Raw genomic sequence first — 21,931 nt, forward strand, 5'->3', positions numbered from 1 at the left:
CTGCCCATCAGCCTACCTAGACGCAGCGTGACGTCTGCAGCCTTCACACCAGGCAGGCAAGTAACCATGTGGTCTACATGCGGGTCACAGACCCATATCTCTATGACCCTAATGATCAAATCACCCACTCATAAGAGGCCCCCACCCCCTAAGCAAGAGGATACAGGAGCATCACCCAAGGAAGGGGTCCTTGTTAAGGAAGTGTTTCCCTCTTCCTCAGACCGATGTCCTCCTTCCCTGAGATCCTCATTCTCCATGACAGCAGAAGCGCCATCAGCATGGGAGTGGGATGCCTCTACCACATCCCTGAGGGTCTCATCCACACACCTCTCTGCCTCCCTGAGCTTCTCCAGGTCAGGCACCTTGGCTTCAAGGGAACGAACTTGTTCCCTGAGAGCCAAGAGCTTTTTGCACCGAGCGCACACCCACGACTTCTGCCCCTCAGGCAGATGGTCATTCATGTGACATTCTGTGCAATACACTGGGAAGCAGCCCCTCCCCTGCTGGCATTCTACTTTCATAACTAGTTTTACTGGCTATTGAGAGTATATGGGGTTTGAAGCTAGGTACTGGGTATAGTTGTCAGCTAATTAATGGTTTTTACTTTTGTCCTCCAAGAAAATTACAAAGGTTGGGTAGTACTCACCTTAATCTTGCCTTGTGTATTCCCCCACAGCTTTTCCCGCCAAACTCCCGCTAAACTCCTCCGTTATCTATTTGCAAAGCTCCTCTGGTCCAAGCCTCGTATTCAACACCAGCAATCAAACTGACTCAACCCAGGAATGTGGGGCCTCCCACAAGCTGGGGCCCTCACCTGGAATGAATGAATCCCCCACTCAGGCTTCTCCTCTGGCAAAGGCACAAACACTGTCAGCCAGCCAGAAATCCAACCCTAGGAGATTTCCACTCCTAGCTTCTCCTTCCCCTCTTGTTTTCTTGGTGATTTATTTATTTATTTTATTTCCTTGCTGTGGAAATGTTGCTACAAGCTTGTTGTTTCCGCCCTCCTCAAGACCAGCAAGCAACTGGTCTGGATGGTTGTCCAGAACCCAGACTTTCCTGACTAGCTGCAAGTAGTTTGATCCCTATGTGTCTACCTATCGCCTAGAGATGTACATTATCAGGCGGTATGAAAATATGATTGATTGATTGATAGATAGACAGATAGATAGATAGACAGACAGATAACAAACATATGACTCAAAGTGACTGAGGCACTGATCCTACCTGTCACAAGTTCCAGCTTCTCAGCTGGGTCACCCTCATCGTATAACTTGGGATGGCACCGATTCCCGATCTGGTTGATGAGTTCGGCAGGCAGAGAAGCCAGATCCTGCCGCACCCGTATCCGGTTGCGAGACTCTGATGCCACCTGATCTGGCAGAGCTTCCACTTTTTCTGCTGGGCAAAGGAGAGGGGGCGGGACGAGGAGAAAAACCAAGAAGAAAGCAAGTGAAAAAGAAGCATAGGATGAGAGTTAAAGTTGTGGGATCTAGGCAGGAAGACACTATTTCCCTGATCAGAAGCTTCATCTGTGACTAAGCCCTCCTGCCAACATTCTTGAATGGAATGCTTAGGTGAGTCATGCAGATTCAGAGACCCCCTCAATTTCTGGAACAGAGGATACATTACCACACTCGATTTAAAGACAGACCACAAGTTTTCCTTCTCTCACAAGAACAGAAAACTCATTTAAGAAGGTACACTTGAGTCTTCACGAAAAGGTTGAGGGTGGGAAGAACTCATCCTTGCTGTTGCCACAGGATCTCCAGTCATGGAAAAGGATTTGACCAAAGATGTCTTCCCTCATCCCCTCACATTACAGAACTGGATGCATGGGCTGCAATGCTGGTGAGTAGTAAATGCTCCTCAGCCGATGGGGACTGGATGCTTTATGAATCTATCTGCACTGTTTATCTCAAGCAGGAACCTGTTCTGCTTCTTCATCCAAATTTATAATGCATTTCCCCTAAGTGCTCAGTTTTTTAAAATGTATATATATATCACCTTTCAGCAAGGTACAAAGTGGTATAGAAAAAAGTTAATACACACAACAAATTAAAATGACCGAATAGTAAAACAAACTCAGATGCAGAAAATCAGAATAAGCCACAACTCCACTATTAAAGCCTGATTTTTATTTTTATTTTGGTGGGGTGGGGAGTCTTAAAGTGCTTCCAAAACAATGGCATTGTTTCATCTCAGTGGAGATGAAACAAAATCATCTCCGGTAGAATGCCTTTCCAAAATACTGGGGTTCCAACAGAAAAAGCATTGTTTCCCAGAGGCCAATCTGACCTCTACATAAAAAGGAATCTTCAGCAGGGTCTCTTTGGTAGATCTTAAAATACTGGGGAGCGGAGAGGGGGGTTTGTATGAGAGGAGACATTCTCTGAAATAATCAGGACCCAGGTCATTTGGGGCTTTTCAGATAAAAACTGGCACCTTGAATTAGGTCTTGAAATTTATAGACAACCAATGCAGCAGCATTCTGCATTTACTGAAGTTTCTGAACCATCTTCAACCATTATTACAATGATTAGGTATCATTATTATTAGTTTTAATTATTACAAAAAATATTTATACACTACTTCTCAACAAAATTTCTCAAAGCAATTTACATAGCAAAACCTATGAGAAAGTGGTTCCCTGTTCACAATCTTTTTTAAAAAACCCACAAGTGAGACAACAGCAACAGCCACTGGAGAGATGCAGAAATGCTATGTTGGGCTAAATAGGGACAGTTGCTCTTCCCCTGAGCAACTCTTCTACTCTCACCCCACACAGACGCGGGAGATTGTTTAGTGGGAACCCAGGAAAATCACCAGTGGAATTTACTTCCAGTCAATTGCAAAACGTTTCCCCCCCACAAGTCATACCTTCAAGGTGCAAGAGTTATTTAGACCACTTTATTGGACTGCCAATGTATTTGTCTTTATTTCCAGTCATTACTAGACAAATATGGATCTGGACAAAGTCACTTCTTTTAGAAGAAATCCAGATTTTGAAACTAAGCAAGAAAGGGAATTATGTTTCTCTAATTCTCTCCCCTCAATGGACATTTTTTAACACTGGCATTAAATTACCTTCTCAGAGCTGCTCACGTATTACAGAAGGAGAAAATACAAATACAAAACCTCAAAAATATTCAGCATGTGTTCACTATGCAATACCATACTGTGCAAGACTGTTTTATATACAAATATCTTTTTCTGTACTGCCTGAACATTGCCCTGTGGAAGTACGTATCAGAAAATCAAGGCTTACCACAGCTCCCTACAGTATATTTCCATCATGTATATCTGGGGTGGGGGTGAGGTGGGGAGATATGGAGCTGTCTTGCATGGTAAATAAATATTTACCATGCACGCACCTTCTGCTGTCATGTAGGAAGATGGTCACACTCCTTCTAGCTTCCAAGATCTACCTCATAACTTTTCTCTGCACTTGCTCAGATGTTTTCATCCAAGCAATGGCAGAGATCAATTAAAGAAGAAGAACAGGAATACCAGTTCATACTTGCCACTCACCCGTCTGTCCTACATTCATCATGCTGTACATGGTATACATGTTGCAGATCTGCCGGTACTGCTCGTCGGAGCCTTCCTCAGGAGCATCCTCCTCTTCATCTTCTTCGTTGTGGTAGGAACTGGGGCTGTCACTGGTGTAGGCACTGGAAGTGCCAGGGCTTGTCTGGTCTGATGTACTGGGGCCGCTGACCACGCCTGCCCCTCCAGATAGTGCCCCCTGCTGCTGGGCCTGCTGCTGCTGCTGCTGCTGGACTTGCTGTTGGGCCTGCCGGTTACCCCCACTCAGCTCCTGCTGGGAGGAGATCTTGGCCATTTTGCGGCTGCCATTGCTGCCACCACCGCCTCCTCCTCCCCCTTCTTTCTGGCTGCTTTCCCAGAGCCGCTTAACCACAAATGTGCACTGGACAGAGTCCGAGTCCTGCTGCTCCGTCTTTACACGAGAGACCAGGGGTAGCGGCGTGTTGCCTGAGGGCCAAGTGGACGTCTGTGCCACAGGGCTCTGTGGCTCAGATGATGGTGCCTCTTCAGCGTGCAAGCCTTGGGAGTCACAGCTGGGTGAGCTGACCTTCAGGAAGAACTCAGTCCCCTTCTCCATAATCTCCTGGATCTGTAGGAAGCCTGCTGTGTACATCAGCAGGAACTGGTCGCCCACATTCATGCTGAGGCGGCCAGTGTAGCAGAAGCTGAGGATCTGCTGGAAGGACTGAGGTTGTACAGCAGCAGGAAGCTCCACCACTGTACTCTTGCTGTTGTTGAAAAGGTCCCGGAAGTAGCAGCTGCTGGCAGCCAGCACAGCTCGGTGTGCCTTGAAAGCATGGCCTTTCACCACCACTGAGACATCACAGTACAGACCCTGCAACCGCTGCTCATTCAGGCACTCCAGGATGCTGTTACCGAAGTTGGGGATCTCCATCTGGAGAATCTGAGCCATCCTCTCCTTCTCCTCACTTGAATGGGTGTGCTGGAAAGCGAATAAGGAGCCAGAAGGGTTATATATATGACCAACAGAAAGTCAAGAGAGAAGAGGGAGGAGAAAGGAACAAGGAGAGAGGAAGTGAGGAAAAGGAAAGATAAGGTTAGCCGCTTATTTTTACACCATGGTAGGTCTCCCTTCATACCTTCAGGTGCAGAAAGGGTTAATAAAAAGGCTAACAGAAAAGAATACACATGTATCCCACCAATTATTGTATGTGCTGTTTCTGGAAATCGTATGTATATTATATTCCAGGTTTCAGTAGCCAGAGGCTTTGTGACACCATAACTATAAGGTTGCAACAGGGCTGGTTTAACCTTTAAGGTGAAGCTAAATAGGCTCCAGCACAAGGCTCCAGCCAAGTACTTCTGTGTTGAGAGCAAGACAATCCCACACTTTGTGCCTGGCTTCATTTCCCCAAAGCTACAAACCTGCGTGATCTGCACACTCTTGTACAAAGATAGTTGCAGTGGACATGTTCCCAGTTTGGGGGAAAGTTATAAACTGTAAGTCTATAAATAGCACAGACATAAAACATAGTGAGGAGTCAGTCGGTGGGACAGGAGAAAGGTACTTGTGAAGCTGCTTTTATAAATACAAGTGTGAGGATTTGAAATTCAAACATAGTTGAATGGGGGGGGGGGAACAGGAACTGAAATAATTGTTTAAGAGTCTGTTTTAATCCCAGTTCTAGTTTTAAAGTCTATTTTAGAAGTTTAAAGTCTATTTTAGAAATTTTAAAAACATAAGCAGGGAATGAGAGAGAAAGAGTATCCACTTCAGCTCAGAGAGAACTAAAACAAAGAGCAAGCTAAACCTAGCCTAGAAAACAGTGAAGCTGCTGCCACCATGAGAATCAGCCTCACCTAGCAATATCTGGATGTTCAGTTTGTAATAGCCCTATAGAGCAAAACTGGGATAGAGTAAAGTGTATTTATTGAGCATACAATCGCAGAGTTTTTAGAGTTGGAAGGGACCTCAGAGATAATCTAGCCCAAGCCCTATCACTCCTGGTGTAGGAAACATACTACTTTCTTTCTTGACCAGGAAATACAAGCAGAGGGGCAAGTATGGCATATAGATTCAAGAAGTGTGTGGCTCAAAACAGGAGTTCTCTTTCCCCTTTAACGAAATGCTAGATTACACCCTCTGACCATCTTGTCCAATAGAAGAAAATATCCTATTTGCTTTATTTCTAGGTATTTCTTAACCTTGCTGTTATAGCTGACAAAGAGCTATGGCTCCACTAACATTTGTCTTGAAAAAAGCAAGGGCAATCCTATATCTCAGGAGGCTGAATTGAAAAACAGAAGTGCACAAACTGTTACAAAGAAAGCTTTTTGGTGGAAGCTACTATCAGATAATCCAGGTCATTTTATCATCTTTATCTTCAAATAATTACTCCTTAGTTATTGTACCAAGGCAGGGAATTCTCCATATTCAACATCCATAGCACACATCCATAGTCCATATATGAGAGGACTGCAAAACTGGAACAGGCACAAAAGCAATCAATGAACAGCTCACAAATATGATTATAGGTTATACTTCCTAAAAGCTCACAAAGATACTGTTAAAAATAATCCTGGGATTAAGGACTCTACAGGAGGACAAATAATCAGAGCTTTAGTCCTTGAGAGCTGAAATGCTTCTGTCCCTGAGAATTCACAATGAGAGAACTATTGGTTTTGAAAGAACCCAAAAGGCCATTTAATCTAGCTTCCAAAATCCTAACACATCATTCCATATATAAGAGGACTGTAAAACTGGAACTAAAACCATGATTTCTAAACCCAAGAGCCCCTAAGAGATCAGATAATATTATGTCCAACATGCAGATAGCAGAATCAAGCAAGGCGAACCACACCCAATTTGCCTGCTGGCAGAGAATAACTTCCAGAATGATACATCAACATGATTCTAGTCACTGATACACACAGGCACATTCTCCATCCCCAGTTGCCCAATACACTTTTAATAAGAAATGTGTATTCAACTTCCTCTCATGTAGAATGTCGTAACAAAACAAAACAAAAGAGCTACAAAGAAGCATCAGGTTGAATGCTGAATGAAAGAAAAATGCAGCTAATGTGAATGAAAAGAGTTCCCAACAAGACAGTATACACATATTGTACATGAATTACACATACACCCCACCTGTGTCTGTGTAATTTATACACACACTCCCTTTCCCTGTAGCACTAATTTCACCAATCTACTGCCACACGAGACCATCTGTGTGACATATTTTTGCAGCTCTGTTAGCAATCAGGAAGAACCTTACCTGTAGGGCATTCTTGTTGCATGAACCAACTTTTTTTTTTGCATTTTAGATTTGTATTGGCTTTTATAATAGCTTTTACATTCAAACTACATTCATTTATTTAATTCTACACATAAGTAAACATTGACTTCCCATTTACCTATCTGCCCAGTTCACAATAACTATACATATAAACCATTGCTATACTAATTCAAAACATACATACTCCAAAATACTACTCGATTTTAACCAACACAACCTGCTGTTATTGCATGAACCACCATTTTTTACACTAAACTGAAGTTGATAAGCTTAGTATGCTGTCAAGCAGAAATAATATGACATATGAAATTTCAGAACGGATGTCCCTGATGGTTTTTTTGATATTATGAATTGCAGAGGTCACAACAAAGTGACAAGATTCAAACACAACTCTTTATTAGTCCAGGATTTTTATTTTTGTGAAATGGTGATAAGCATACATAGACTTCAGTGAAAAATTGTAGCCTTTGCTATTTTTGTTTTTTAAAAGAAAAGCTACATATATCAAAGCAGGCCACAGTCCCGCAGTGTTGGCCTGCATTCCACGGAGGCTTTCCAGTTGTCAGGTCTAAGAAGGGATAGAACCCTGTCAATACATAGATCTTTCCCTCCCAGAGCACATAGGGTTCTGAATCATGGGTATTGTCTGCTTAAGACAAGCAGCATGTGCATTAGAGATAAGAAATACTATGAATTTCAATGAAAGCTCTTGCTAAAAACAGACAAAAACAGTCATGCACTTTTTATTCCTTCACACTTGCCAACTGTGGGGGCAGGTTAATGGTGGGTTGAATGTACAGTACAAAAAAAATGAATGTGAGTTTTTTCCTAAGGAGTGATGGTATTGTCCTTTGACAGGAATCTTCTCTTCCCAACAGTTAACTTTAAAATATGTGTCTGTCACAAAACATATCGAAGGGAAATATTACTGTGCGACAACTGACTATCTAAGGTGGCTCTGACAGAAAGGGCCGAAGAGACAGAGCGCACGATAGGCTCTGAAGAGGTAGTATAATGAGGGTTGCTTTTTTAAATCCCCACAAACACAAAGGGCGGAGTGTGAACAGGATCCGAAATGTCATTTGGAGATGGTTTGGGGAGAAGAACATTACTAGGCAGTTAAGTTTTACTTCCTGGGAGACATTATGTCAAGTTGTTATCCAGAGCCTGGCTGCTAGGTTTGACCATGATCGCTGGTCCATATTTCAGTTATTATTGGGGGGGGGGATGAAAACTTCCTGCTTTTGGTAAAAATGGGGCTAAACCCAAGCAAGATGGAGGTACTCATTGCGGGAGGTCGAGACTTAGGAATTGGTTTAGATCTGCCTGATCTGGATGAGGTTGCACTCCCCCAGAAAGAGCAGGTATGTCGTCTGGGAGTAGTACCTCTGGAGCCAAACCTCCCCCGATTTCTTAGGTTGAGGCAGTGCCCAGGAGGGCTTTCTATCAGCTTTGGCTCGCCAGCTATGTCCATTTCTGGAGATAAACAACCTTAAAACAGTGGGGCATATGTTGGTAACATCCAGGCTAGTCTACTGTAATGCGCTCTATGTTGGGCTGCCTTTGTATGTAGTTTGGAAACTGCAGTTAGTACAGAATGCTGCAGCGAGGCTGGTCTCCAGGATTGCCCAAAGAGATCATATTACACCCATTTTAAAAGAACTACACTGGCTGCCAATAAGTTTCTGGGCAAAATACAAAGTGCTGGTCATCCTCTATAATAAAGAGCTAAAGTGTGCGCCCGTGTCTCTGCGCCCGTGTCTTTCTCGGGCGTTCTGGGCATGCGCAGAGCACATGCTCAGAGCGCCCGAGAAAGATACGGCCGCAGGGACACGGGCGGCCATGTTGGCTCCCGGAGGTAGCAGGGGAAAGGGAGAAGGGAGCAGGGAAAGACGGGGCAGGGAAAGCCAGCGGCGGCAGCAGGACCAGCCTGACCGGGGGGGGGGGTGGGGACGACGGACCAGCCTGACCGTGGGGGGAGGCAGCGGCAGGACCATCCGTGCCGCAGAAACAGCCGCGGGGAGAGGAGAGGCGGCGGCGGGTCTTGCCCGGCTGCCGAAAAAAGAAGGGAGAGGACGAAGCCGGTTGAGGTGGCGGCAGAGCCGCCGCAGCCGGACGTGGTGAGGAGTCGGCGGGGGAAGCAGAAAAGGGGAGGCCGGCGGTGGCGGGGAGACCGGCCGTGGCATGGAGGCTGACGGCGGCGGGAGGGGGAATGGCGGCGCGGGGCCCGGAGTGCACAACTCCCCTAGCACTCGTTATTTTAACGGGCCTGAAAAAACTAGTTACCTATAAAGCCCTAAACAGCTTGGGTCCAAGGTATTTAAGAGAACACTTTCTTCCTTATCAACCCCATTGCTTATTAAGATAATCTGGGGTGGTCTGGTTGCGGTTGCCACCAGCTTGGCTGGTGGCAACTTGAAACCGGGCCTTTTCTAGAGTTGCCCCGGGACTCTGGAATGTGCTTCCTAATGAAATTAGTGTTTCTCCTTCTCTGAATGTTTTTAAGAAGGGCCTAAAAACATACCTGTTTAGTCAGGCTTTGATTTTATAGTTTTAAAGCTTTGATTTTTAGAGTTCTGTTGTATTTAAATTGTTTTAATTATGTTAATATTTTAATAGTTTTATATTTTTATTTATTTATTTATCTATCAAAAATTGTATACCGCCCTTCCAAAAGGCTCAGGGTGGTTTACATTAAAACACCATTAAAACCAATTAACAATTTAAAAAGAAATTATAAAACAGCATATAACAATAATTAACAATTAAAATATCATAAAACAACAATTAGCCAGAACAATTTAAAAACAAGTTTTAAAAAGCTGAGAAAGCTTGGTTGAAGAGATGTGTTTTCAAAAGTTTTTTTTTAAATTGCCAGAGATGGGAGCCTCATATCTTAGTAGGGAGCGCATTCCACAATCTTGGGGGCAGCAGCCGAGAAGGCCCGTCTCTGTGTAGCCACCAAACAAGTTGGCGGCAACTGGAGATGGACCTCCTCAAGTGATCTCAATGGGCGGTGAGGCTCATAGCGAAGAAGGCGCTCTCTTAAATACCCAGGGCCTAAGCCGTTTAGGGCTTTATAAGTTATAACTAGCACTTCATATTTTGCCCGGAAACCAATTGGCAGCCAGTGTAGCTCCATCAACAGAGGAGTAATATGGTCTCTCCGAGATGACCCCGAGACCAACTTGGCTACCGCATTCTGAACCAACTGAAGTTTCTAGACTACGTACAAAGGCAGCCCCATGTAGAGCACATTACAGAAGTCAAGTCTGGAGGTTACCAACAAATGTACCACTGTTTTGAGGTCACTGATCTCGAGAAACGGGCATAGCTGGCATATCACCCGAAGCTGTTAGAAAGCATCCCTGGCCACCGCCTCAACCTGAGAAACCAGGGAGAGGTGTTGATCCAGAAGTACTCCCAGACTGCAAACCTGTTCCTTTTGGGGAAGTGTGACCCTATCTAGAACAGGTGGATCAAAATCGTCTCTAGAGTTCTGACCCCGCACAATAAGTACCTCCACCTTATCTGGATTCAGCTTCAGTTTATTCTCCCTCATCTAGCCCATTACTGCTTCCAGGCAGGCATTCAGGGAGGATATACCAACTCCTGAAGAAGTTGACATGGAAAAGTAGATCTGGGTGTCATCAGCGTACTGGTAACACCCAGCTCCAAATCCCCTGATGATCTCTCCCAGCGGTTTCATGTAGATGTTAAAAAGCATTGGAGAAAGTATGGAGCCTTGAGGGACACCATACTTTAGCTCAGATTTCAAGGAGCAACAGTCTCCAATTGACACCATCTGAAATCTGTCCGAGAGGTAGGAGCAGAACCACTGTAAAACAGTGCCTTCCACCCCCCAGGACTCTCAGATGTTCCAGAAGGATACTATGGTTGATACTATAGAAAGCCATGAACCACCCAGGGACTTTTTGTGGCGGGGGGGGGGGGGGTATACAACTGTACGTAATAAAAATAAATAAATAAATAAATAAATAAAAATGAAAACTTTTAAAAGAATCTCCAATTTCTGTAAAATTGGACATCTTTTTACAGATCTTGATACAGTAGCACTGAAACCCCCCTCTTGGTGAAAAACCAAGACTCTTCTTAGAGAGAACTATATTCTTACTGTCTGGAATCAAAACATTCCCAGTATGAATTCTGATCAAAATAACACACACAAAACCTTCCACATTGGCCCTGCTCTAACTAATTTAGTCATCAGGAAGCCCCGTTGAAACCAATGGAACAAACTAAGTGAGTAATTTAAGCCTCCAACTGCTTTCAATGGGGCTTAATCATGACTAATTTTAACTGGGTTGGGGCCGGTTTTCAAAACTTTTGAGGGCCAATCATCCAATTCCCTGAAAATATAATCTTCTGCCAGATATTTAGTCACTGTATTTGAAGCAAACATGGTAAGAGGATGGTGAAAATCTAAGATGTGCATACACCCCAACCTGTGAAAACTAGAGGTACCATCTACTTGCATTGTGCACACAGGAGTTAGTGCTCAACACAGCTGTTTTGCCCCTCTCCAATCTACCCAGGCAGACACATTAAAAGGACATGGAAAGTCTATGCATGCTTCATGTAAGACATAGAGGTATTTATTTTTATCTTATTTATTTATTTAACATGTTTTTATACCATCCCAAATGAAAGTTCTCTGGGCGGTTTACAAGAGAATAAAAACAACCAATAAAAAGATTAAAACATTTCAACAATTAAAATTTAAAAGTTAAAACTATTAAAACACAATTAAGACAGTATCTAATTAAAAGCCTGGATGAACAAATGAGTCTTGACTGCCCTTTTAAAAGTTGAAAGAGATGGGGAGGCTCTTATTTCAGCAGGAAGTGTGTTCCAAAGTCTCGGGGCAGCAATGGAGAAGGCCCGTCCCTGAGTGGCCACCAGCTGAGCCGTTGGCAAATGTAGACAGACCTCTCCAGATGATCTCAATGGGCGATGTGGTTCATAGCAAAGACGTGCTCTTAAATACCCAGGGCCCAAGCTATTTACAGGTTATAACTAAAACCTTCTACTTTGCCCGGAAATTTATTGGCAGCCAATGTAGATCTTTTAAGATAGGAGTGATATGGTCTCTCCGAGATGAACCAGAGACCAACCTGGCTGCTGCATTCTGGACTAACTGCAGTTTCCGGATTATGTACAAAGGCTGCCCCACATAAAGCACATTGCAGTAGTCAAGTCTGGAGGTGACCAGCAGATGTACTACTGTTGTGAGGTCATTTATCTCAAGAAATTGACGCAGCTGGCATATCAGCCGAAGCTGATAAAAGGCACCTCTGGCCACTGCCTCAACCTGGGACACCAGGGAGAATTTTGTGTCCAGAAGCACCCCCAGACTGTGTACCTATTCCTTCTGGAGAAGTGTGATCCCATCCAGAACTGGCAGATCAAAATCATCTCCCGAGTTCCGACCCCGCACAATAAGTACCTCCATCTTATCTGGATTCAGTTTCAGCTTGTTACCTCTCATCCAGCCCATCACTGCCTTCAGGCAGGCATTTAGGGAGGTTATGCCTTCTCCTGAGGATGTTGATATGGAGAAATAGATTTGGGTGTCATCAGCATACTGATAACACCTGCACCAAATCTCCTGATGATATCTCCCAGCGGTTTCATAAAGATGTTAAAGAACACCGGAGACAATACGGAGCCCTGAAGGACCCTATACTGAAGTTCAGTTTTTGAAGAACAACAGTCCCCGAAAGACATCATCTGGAATCTGCTCGAGAGGTAAGAGTGGAACCACTGCAAAGCAGTGCCTCCCACCCCCACCCCCAACCCCCTCAGATGCTCCAGAAGGATACTACGGTCGATAGTATCGAAAACCGCCGAGAGGTCCAAAAGGACCAACAGAGTCACTCTTCCTCTGTCAATTCCCAATTGGAAATCATTCATCAGGCTGAGCAAGGCAGTCTCCACCCCATAGCTCACCCAAAAGCCGTTCTGAAATGGGTCTAGATAATCAGTTTCATCCAAGACTGCTTTAGCTGAGAGGCCACCACCCTCTCAATTACCTTGCCCAGCCACAGAAGGTTGGAGACAGGCCTATAGTTGCTCAACTCTGAGGAATCCAGGGCAGGCATCTTCAGAAGTGGTCTAAATTGCCTCCGTAAGATAAGGAGGCATCCTGCTCTCCTTCAGAGAAGCATTTATGATCTCTACTAGGCCTTCTACAACAACCTCCCTGCCACATCGGGCAAGGGTCAAGAGTACAGGTGGTAGGCCGCATCGCTCCAAGCACTTGTCCACATCCTCACGAGTCACAAATTGAAACTGATCCAGCCTAACCATATAAGAGGAGTCGCTGGACACCTCTGATCCAGACACTGCAGTAATTGTGGGGTCTAAATCCAAGTCGGCCCGAATAAGAGAGATTTTATCCACAAATAAATCATTAAACACATCACAGCGGGTAATACGTGGTTACAAATTCTGATTCAAGGGAGAAGGGGCACTCACTAGCCCTCTCACGACCCTGGACAACTCTGGTACACCAATAGAAGTCCCAGTCTATCCCTGGTCCCCAAATTTAGGTACACACATTCAATATGGTCAGACACTTCCACAGGGATCCTGGTCAGGGAGAAGTTATTCTTATAGACCACAGCCACTCCACCTCCCCACACCTGCTCCTCAACAGAGTATCCTGGAGGGAGAAGCTGGGACCAGACTGGGCCACCAGCCTCCCCCAACCAAGTCTCTGTAATACATACCAGGTCTGCCCCTTCATCCAGAATCAAATCATGGATGGTTTCCAACTTATTCTGGACAGACCTGGCATTACAGAGGAGCAAGGTGAGAGTCTGTGGGAGGTTGGCACTGCTCCCCAAGGTCAAAGAGCTGGCAGGGCAGCCGGAAGGGAAAACAGCTAAGATTTCTGACTTCCCTACCCCTGTAACAACGCGCTGACCTGCCAACTTTACTTCCTCTATTCCCTACCACCACAATAGCCACCCCACAGTCAGTGGAAACACTCCATCTCCAGATCCCCAGACAAACCAAGACACATCTGGAACACTCAGGATCCGAAAACAACAGAAGCCAAAAGATATCACCTGGCCCTCACCCTGGTTGCCCCTCGAGGGGGCTCCCCCTAAGGGGCAACCCCATTTGGTGTCACCCCTTCGGTGGTGACCCACCGCCACAGGGCCGCAGTCCTTTTATAAGCCCAGAAAGATGATTAATCTGAGCATCTGACCCTTAGGAACTGCTGACTCACCCCCTCTGGCCCCGATCGTGCACAGACTCACCTGCAGGCCACAGCTCCACATGCTAGGGGGCACACAAGCTGGCAAGCTGGCAACAGCAGACAGCAAACCACACAGGCTCTCACTACTGGGCAGCCACTGTCTCTGGGAAGCAGATGTTAAAAGACTCCTCCTTCCTACAAGGCTTCTGAGGTAGGGCTGGATGGGGATATGGGAGGTATACACAAATCTTCCATTTCTCCAGGTGTCCCTCTGTACTACTTGTGCACATTTGTGGGTAAGATGAGGGAAAGATGGGGATCTATTAAGTTATGTCAGGATCCTCCATGATGTGAGTGGATCATGCCCTAAGAATTTAATGATTTCAGATTTTCCCCATTACTACTAGTAGACAAGTGTGCCAGGATTTGGTTTCCTAGCCTGCCTGGAAAGTGGTCAGAATGTAAGAATATCATATTCCACCACGACATTATTTTAAGATGATATGGCCCAAAAGAAACAAATAAGTTATTTTAGCAGCATTTAAAAGCAGCTATTAATGCTATGGAAACATTTAGGCTCTGATTCAAAGCACACTTATTTCCAAGCAAATAATGTTTAGGATAGAAGTATCAGGGTTTTGTTTCCCCCCCCCCGGCAGCAGGAAACTAAGATGATGCTATTTCTGTTTTAAGCAGCAGGCTGTTTTTTAATTTATATAATCCAAATTTTATTGGTTAACATACCAATTTGTAGGACGACAAACTTGGTATTCTGGAACATAGGAAGCTGCCTTATACGAAGTCAGACCATTGGTCCATCTAGTCAGATCTCCTGTACCTCAAATGTTCATGTGTCCGCCATCTTGGATAAGGGTGGATGACATCACAAAATATGCCATTGAGGTGTCCCTGTGTGTCACTCACCACAATTGTACCAAATTTGGTCCAAGTTGGTTAGAAACTCAAGTTAGTGTGCTTGTGCCTCAAAAGTTCACACGTCTGCCATCTTGAATCGGGGTGGATGACATCATCACAAACTACACCATCGAGGTGTCCCGAGGTGTCCCTACAACTGTACCCAATCTGGTTCATATTGGTCCAGGCATTGCAAAGTTGACAGGGAGACACACACGGATAGCCAGGTGATCTCATAAGCCTACTGGAAAGTAGCTTAAATATGGAAGAAAAATCTGTCCCAGAAGCGGCTCACCATATTAAAAACGGAACAAGAGAGGCATGAGCAACAGCCACTGAAGGGATGCTATGCTGAGTTCAATTGGGACAGTTGCTCTCCCCTTGCTAAATATAAGAGTCAACACTTCAAACGGTTCCTCTTTGTCCAATTAGCAGGAGTAGATTATTGATATGACATGCCATATATTTTTAGTTGTAGAGAGAGAATACATTCATTTACAAGAGAAGCAAAGCAATTTGCAATGCTTGAAAATGTATAAGAATGAGTAAATGTAAGAGTACACTTCTCTATAACTTCTCTATCACTGTTGAGAAGTTTTATGGTTAACAGCAGTACTACTTGGTACAAATGTGCTTTATGTGACCAAGAAAAAAATAGTGGGCTTTTATTTCTTTTATAGCTAACCATCATCAACAAGCTATGCCTATTACAGCAACAAGTGTAGGTGTATGCATACCAAAGTAAGTTAAACTTGTGTGATGTTTATAGAGCAAGGTATTTTTAAAAAAATGTTTTTACTCAAAATTCATCTGATTTTTTAAAAATTAAGCTTCTTATAAAAGAGGGAGAACCCCAAACAGTGTTCCCTCTAACAGATTCCCAGACGTTGATGACTACAATTCCCACAATTCCCAGCCAGATGCCACTGCATCTGGGGATGCTTGGAGTTGTAGTGAACCACATCTGGGAATCCCTCTTAGAGGGAACAGTGACCCCAAAGCCCTCTAACAAATTGCTTCTGTTTGGGTAGATCTAATTATTTTTCTTTAACAATAACGTACAATACCATGTTGTCAAAAGAGGTGGAGTGCAGAAATTATCAAATGTCTGAGAAAGGGGAAATGGTAAAGAGTACAGAGAAAATATCACAAGGCATCTTTCCAGAGGTCCGGTGTTTGCTGGGTTTATATTTATTTTGGCCCCCTGCAGTACACAGTTCTCTCCTATGTACCAGGGATTCCCAGGCTTTTGAGATGGATGACCACATGCAGATTGCTACTCCTGAACTGGAAGTAAAAACACTAGGCCCTTTGAACTGCTGTTTCCAATGTCTGCTGCTCACAGCCTGGTGATCTTGGCTGAGATTCTGCCATTTTCAGACCACTCTCACAAGTCCCAAGAGAGAAAATACTGTCTGAATGAGCCCTGGGAAGACAGACACAGAGGTAAACAAGTGGGCATGTCACTACTGGCATAGGCACCACCATACCACATTCTTTCTTAGACTTCAGAAGGTGCTGCAGCAGAGTAACAGGCCCTTAGTTGGGGAAGATAAATGGTGTATCTGCAAAAGTATTTTTTATTCAGGTTATAATCCCTAGTTGCTTTCCGTGCTGGTTCAAACATGATCGTCTCGAAGCTTAGAGCCTTGTTTTTAACTTTTCGAGTAGAACACCCAGCCATTTTGAGTGCTGCCCTTCACAATTTTCCAGCTAAGATGGTTCCCATTCTTTTATACTGAAGGAATGTGAGAGATACCGCAAAAAGAGAGTGGGGATGGAATTTACCCCACATCAGCAAAGAATTCAGGAATTCTAGATGTTACCTGCTCCTCTCTCCAACAAGAGCCACTTTCTTCTCAGAATTGTGGAGAGGGCCCAGGAAATTAGGCATCCCTTCTTCCCTATACATCACTTAGCATTACATTTAATTTAAACAGCATATTTCATTGTGATGGAAATCTAAGCACTTCACCAACTGCATTACAATTCAGCTGCTGATCTCAGAGGCAGCCCTTGTTCTGATGCCTGATCTTGTTGTTAGAGCACTGCTGCCTCTTATCTTGTTGTCTAAAGAGGCACAGTGGCCTAGGACTCAGAAACCAGAACTTCGTAACTCTTTGTGTAACCTGGGGCATGTCACTCATTTGCTCTATGTTTCAGATTCTTGGCAAAAAAATTACAATGGGCCTGCCTCACATTAAGGTGCATATAGAATAAACACAGCCAAGATTTAGAAGCATCTTAGAAGAGACAGGAAACATTTTGTTTAGATCCTTTATTTCTAAAAGATAGTAGTAACAAGCACAGGCTTCTCAACAAGAGAGCTGCAACAACATCATATTCTATCTCTAGCAAAGAGCCATCAGAAACAGGGGCTCTCATCCTTGGGGAACTGCCCCAGATCATGGAGTTCCCTATTGGAGACATGCTCAGGCTTTCCTTCCTCCATCACCGTCTTAGAAAAACTGGAGTTTACTTAGGAAAAATGTGAAAGATTAACAGGGACACCTTCTCTCCTTGCTGAACAGTCTGTTTTATGAGTAAAATTACATCAGTCATATAACTATCCCTGGGGAGAGTTACTTTCACAGTACATAGATTATTTTAAATGCAAGTCTACCACTCTGGTGCAAGAGCCATCCCCTTACCTTATCCTCTAGAATGCCCATGAAAGGTTCTTATTTGACAGCAGGAAGCACAGAATTAAGACAGGTAGGCGCTGATCCAATTTTGAATGAGATTTTTCTCATTAGACACTAAACTTCAGTTCATTATTTTTTACTTTGTACCCCTAGACCAGGCCTGCTCAACTTATACACCCCCCATCTGTTTTTGGACTACAACTCCCATAATCCCCAGGCACCGTGGCCAATAGTCAGGGATTATGGAAGTTGTACGCCAACATCTGCAGGAGGGCCAAAGTTGAGCAGCAGCTCTGAGGGCTACAGATTCTCCTTCTCAAGTCCACCAGATTCCCTCATATGTAAGGCTCCCAACAATCTATCTGGGCACTGAGTAGGTCCACACTTACTTGGCTTAAGTGACAGTAGAGCAACAGCTGCTCCCAGATAAGACACTGGGCCCACCCTGAACTTACTTCTTTGCTTACTTCTTGGTCTTCTTGCAGACATGGTGACAAACGGTGCCATCTATCGTATGTGTGTGTCACTGCTACTGTTCCAAGAGAGGGAGATCAAAGTTCATCAGCTTGTTATCTGCCAGGGCTCTCCCAACAGCTGTCAAGCAGGCCTAACAACACATCATAGAATAGACTCCTTCAGCATAAAGAAAATCCATCCATCCATCCCACCCCCTCATATATATTGTTCTGGTGTCACTCAGAAAGTCTCTGCTCTTTTGTACCCTTCATGCTGGCCACCTGGCTAAGATACACGATACTACCCTGTTCTTTAGAAGAGAAGGTGTAATGGAGCCAGTGGACCAGGGAGGATTTACGCACTCAAGCAAGAAGCAACCAAGGAACAAAAGACCAGGGGCTGCCAGGGGAAATCCCTATGGATCGCTGCCTGTGTTTGTTCTTCTTCCAGTGCAATCAGAGGTCTGTCATGTCTGGCAGCACTGTCCAGATATCAAGAGGCTGTAGGAATACCATCCTAAATCGGAGCTGGATGTTTCTCTCAAGGATTAAACAAATCTGCCTGATCAAGGAGAAATCTGCAATATTAACCCTGATTAGACATTTGAGGGAGAAGACAAGAGGCAGAGCAGACACAAAATGGCTGAGAGTTTCAGAACAGGGAGCTTCTTGGACAGACCAAATGAAAGGATATCTCTGGAATTCCATTTCTGCTCCCATAATCTGCCTGTCAAAGGCCTCTATCCTGGAAAAAAATCAACTTTAAATCACTTTAGAAATTCTTGATCTTTCCAGTTTGCCCAGAACAACTTCCTGTTCCTTTTATTTTATTAAATGTTCATCTCATCTTTCCTTGAAAGTGCTCAGGGCAGTATACATGGTCCATCTCATCTTTTACCCTCACAACTATGATGTGAGGTAGGTTTAATAACTGGCCCAAGGTCAGCCAGTGAGCTTTGTGGCCAAGCAGGGATCTGAACCTGGATCTTCCCATCTCCCACACACATTAGCTACTATACTGACTCTCATCTTATTTCACATTCACCCTGCTATGCGTGCCTGACACCTTCAAGTCTTCTGCCAATCACTGAAATGGACAAATGCTCAGTGATGTTTCCTGTCGACAGAGTTTGGGGCAACAATCACTGACATACCACCTTGAACTCGTTTAAGAGAGTATTGCAGGAAAACACTTATTTACCAAAGAAATCCTTATGGGACCAAGTCTCCCATCTGGGAGGAACCCAGCTTTTGAAAGCACATTAACCAGGGTTCAGTTACCCAACACTGGGTTTAGGAATTCGCCCAACCCAAAGAGTTAATCCTGTGCTGATGGGAAAGCTGAATAGCTCTGAAATGCACTTTGGATTATTACAAGGTAATGCCCAAACTAAAACTACTACTCCTATCTCACACTGGGAAACACATTTTAAGATATCCATTTTTCTGATGAAACTTGGAGCTGTTCCCTATGAGTTTCACCTCCTGGCTCTTACAAAAGCAAGTTCATATTTGCCATACTTAAGAGAACCGTGAGATCTTGGACTTTGCCTTCCAAGCAGAGAAGAGATCTTCTTTCTTTTTAGAGTGGCCTAGTGAGCAAAAGGCAAATGAAAGATAGCTCAGTTGACTCTAGTCTTGCATCTGGAAGCCAGCAGGTTAAAGTAAGAGAAAGCAGATCCAATTTAAGCACTAGGGAAAGAATCCAGAAGTATACAAAAACAAACAAGGAACTACCAAATTAACCTACCAGGTGCCTTGCCCACCTAAGATAGGACTGAGGATGGGCTAAGGTCTGTGAAAAATGTGCAACTCTTCACATAGTAAGAGGACCCTGGAACCAAATGATCATAGCCTCCATCAATTCAGAATTTCTGCTCAATAAGCAGAACAATTTCTAGCAACACCATATACCTTACTCACTGGGAGTTGTGTATAGTGAAAGGTGTCTAAGGCCCCACTGCTTGAATTATAAACAGCAGTTCAGCCTTGAAGATGAGAGAGAGGGAGGGAGAGGAGAGCGGGTCTTGCGGTAACAAGCATGACTTGTCCCCATAGCTAAGCAGGGTCTGCCCTGGTTGCATATGAATGGGAGACTTGATGTTTGAGCACTGCAAGATATTCCCCTCAGGGGATGAAGCCGCTCTGGGAAGAGCAGAAGGTTTCAAGTTCCCTCCCTGGCATCTCCAAGAAAGGGCTGAGAGAGATTCCTACCTGCAACCTTGGAGAAGCTGCTGCCAGTCTGCCAATACTGAGCTAGATAGACCAATGGTCTGACTCAGTATATGGCAGTTTCCTATATTCCTAAGATACATACCAACTGTTTACAGGCCATATGATTTGACTAGTTAGTCTGCCCCCATGTATTATCAGGTGGCTTGAATGGCTTCAATGTGAGTGAGGTAGCTTGAATGTGAGTTTTTCCAGAGGCATCTTGCTAGTTTCTGTTGAAGACACAATGCTGGAATAGATGGTCTTATGGTCTGGTTCAACAAGATTAGGATTCAAGCTTAAGGCTGCAATCCTATATATGATTATTTAGCAGTAACTCCCATTAAACTCAGCCAGCATTACTTCCAAGCAAACATGCACAGATTGGGGCTATATGGATGCAGTAACTAGGTCTCTTTTTGTAACCCAAGGTTAATTTGATTTTTGTTAGAGAAACAGTTAATGCTGCTCTAACTTGTTCCAGGCTCAAGGTCTTTTCAGACCTCCTGAAATGTGGACTGATATCATTCATCATACAATGAGCCTCACCTCACCACTGCAACCCTTTTGTACTCTGATACTATGGTGACAGTGACCTTAGCAGAGTCAAGAATGAAGAGAATCTCAGCGCGCCCCCCACCCCCGCTCACCCTTGGGCTTATAAACTTCTATTCAAAACCATTTTCTTCTTGTTACTGACAAGAGTGCACACACACAGAGTGAATTTTCACACACATCCACTGATCCCACTCACAACTAGGAAGAGTCATTAATATCTTCCTGCCTCCTGTTCAGTTTCTTTCTGTGGATAGAGCCCAAGTCTGTCACAGCAACAAAATGAGACACCCCATTTGCACAATACACAGCCTTTTTGAGTACACCAAGGGAGGAGAGCTGGTCTTGAGGTAGCAAGCGTGTCCCCTTTGCTAAGCAGAGTCCTTTGCATGTGAGTGGGAGATTACATGTGTGAGCACTGTAAGATATTCCCCTTAGGGGATGGGGCTGCTCTAGGAAGAGCACCGGCATACTTGCATACAGAAGGTTCCAAGTTCCCTCCTTGGCATCTCCAAGATAGGAATTAGATTAGTGGGTGGGATGTCGATTGTGGCTTATTTCTGAACTTGAATGAAAACAGGAACCAAACCAGTATGGCAAGCATTGAACCAAAGAAAACAAACAACCTGCAGAGGCTGGCAACTAAACTCCTTCTCACCTTATTCACAAAGAAGGAGCAACATGTTCTCTCCCTTACCATGAGCTAAAGGGGGCACTCTGAGGCCTTGGCCTAGCAATGTCCTTAGCCCAAGATCTTAACATCACCTGCATTAGATTCTTTCAGACAGATTTATTTACTGGGTGCACACTGCCTGAAATATGGCTGGGTACACCTAGTGTTAACATATTTGCAAGTATGGATGATGGCAGGGTGTTTTAGAGGTGTGTATTTCACTCCATAAGCCGCCTGACAAACATTTTCTGCAGCAGCCTTCCAGCTTTTGTTGGGACTCCCTCCATCTTCCCCAGCCACAGTGGCCAAAGGTCAGGAGTGATGACAGGTATAGTCCAAATACAGCTGAAGAGCCAAAGTTGGGCAGCCCTGTTCTGGAGTAATCACTCACTCACACCCAGGAGATAAAGCCCACCTCCACGCCCCTTGGTCTAACTCAC

At 44.4% G+C, this 21,931-nt stretch overlaps 1 protein-coding gene across 5 annotated transcripts in view; it reads right to left on the reverse strand.

Moving 5' to 3' along the window:
• NACC1 (nucleus accumbens associated 1) overlaps positions 1 to 21,931 on the reverse strand; it is a 55,424-nt gene that overhangs the window by 23,636 nt on the left and 9,857 nt on the right. For 3 of the 5 annotated variants that reach the window (XM_053289065.1, XM_053289061.1, XM_053289063.1), the window contains exons 2-3: positions 3,532 to 4,492; positions 1,228 to 1,401 (exon numbers count right to left, since the gene is read on the reverse strand). In XM_053289065.1, coding sequence (XP_053145040.1) covers positions 1,228 to 1,401; positions 3,532 to 4,462 — 1,105 coding nt within the window. In that variant the 5' untranslated portion in view covers positions 4,463 to 4,492. Of the gene's footprint in view, positions 1 to 1,227; positions 1,402 to 3,531; positions 4,493 to 18,052; positions 18,205 to 21,931 lie in introns of all 5 variants that reach the window. The other 2 variants (XM_053289064.1, XM_053289062.1) reach the window with 2 other exon arrangements.

Source organism: Hemicordylus capensis, chromosome 2, assembly GCF_027244095.1.
Source record: "Hemicordylus capensis ecotype Gifberg chromosome 2, rHemCap1.1.pri, whole genome shotgun sequence".
In the NCBI taxonomy this organism is placed as follows: Eukaryota; Metazoa; Chordata; class Lepidosauria; order Squamata; family Cordylidae; genus Hemicordylus; species Hemicordylus capensis.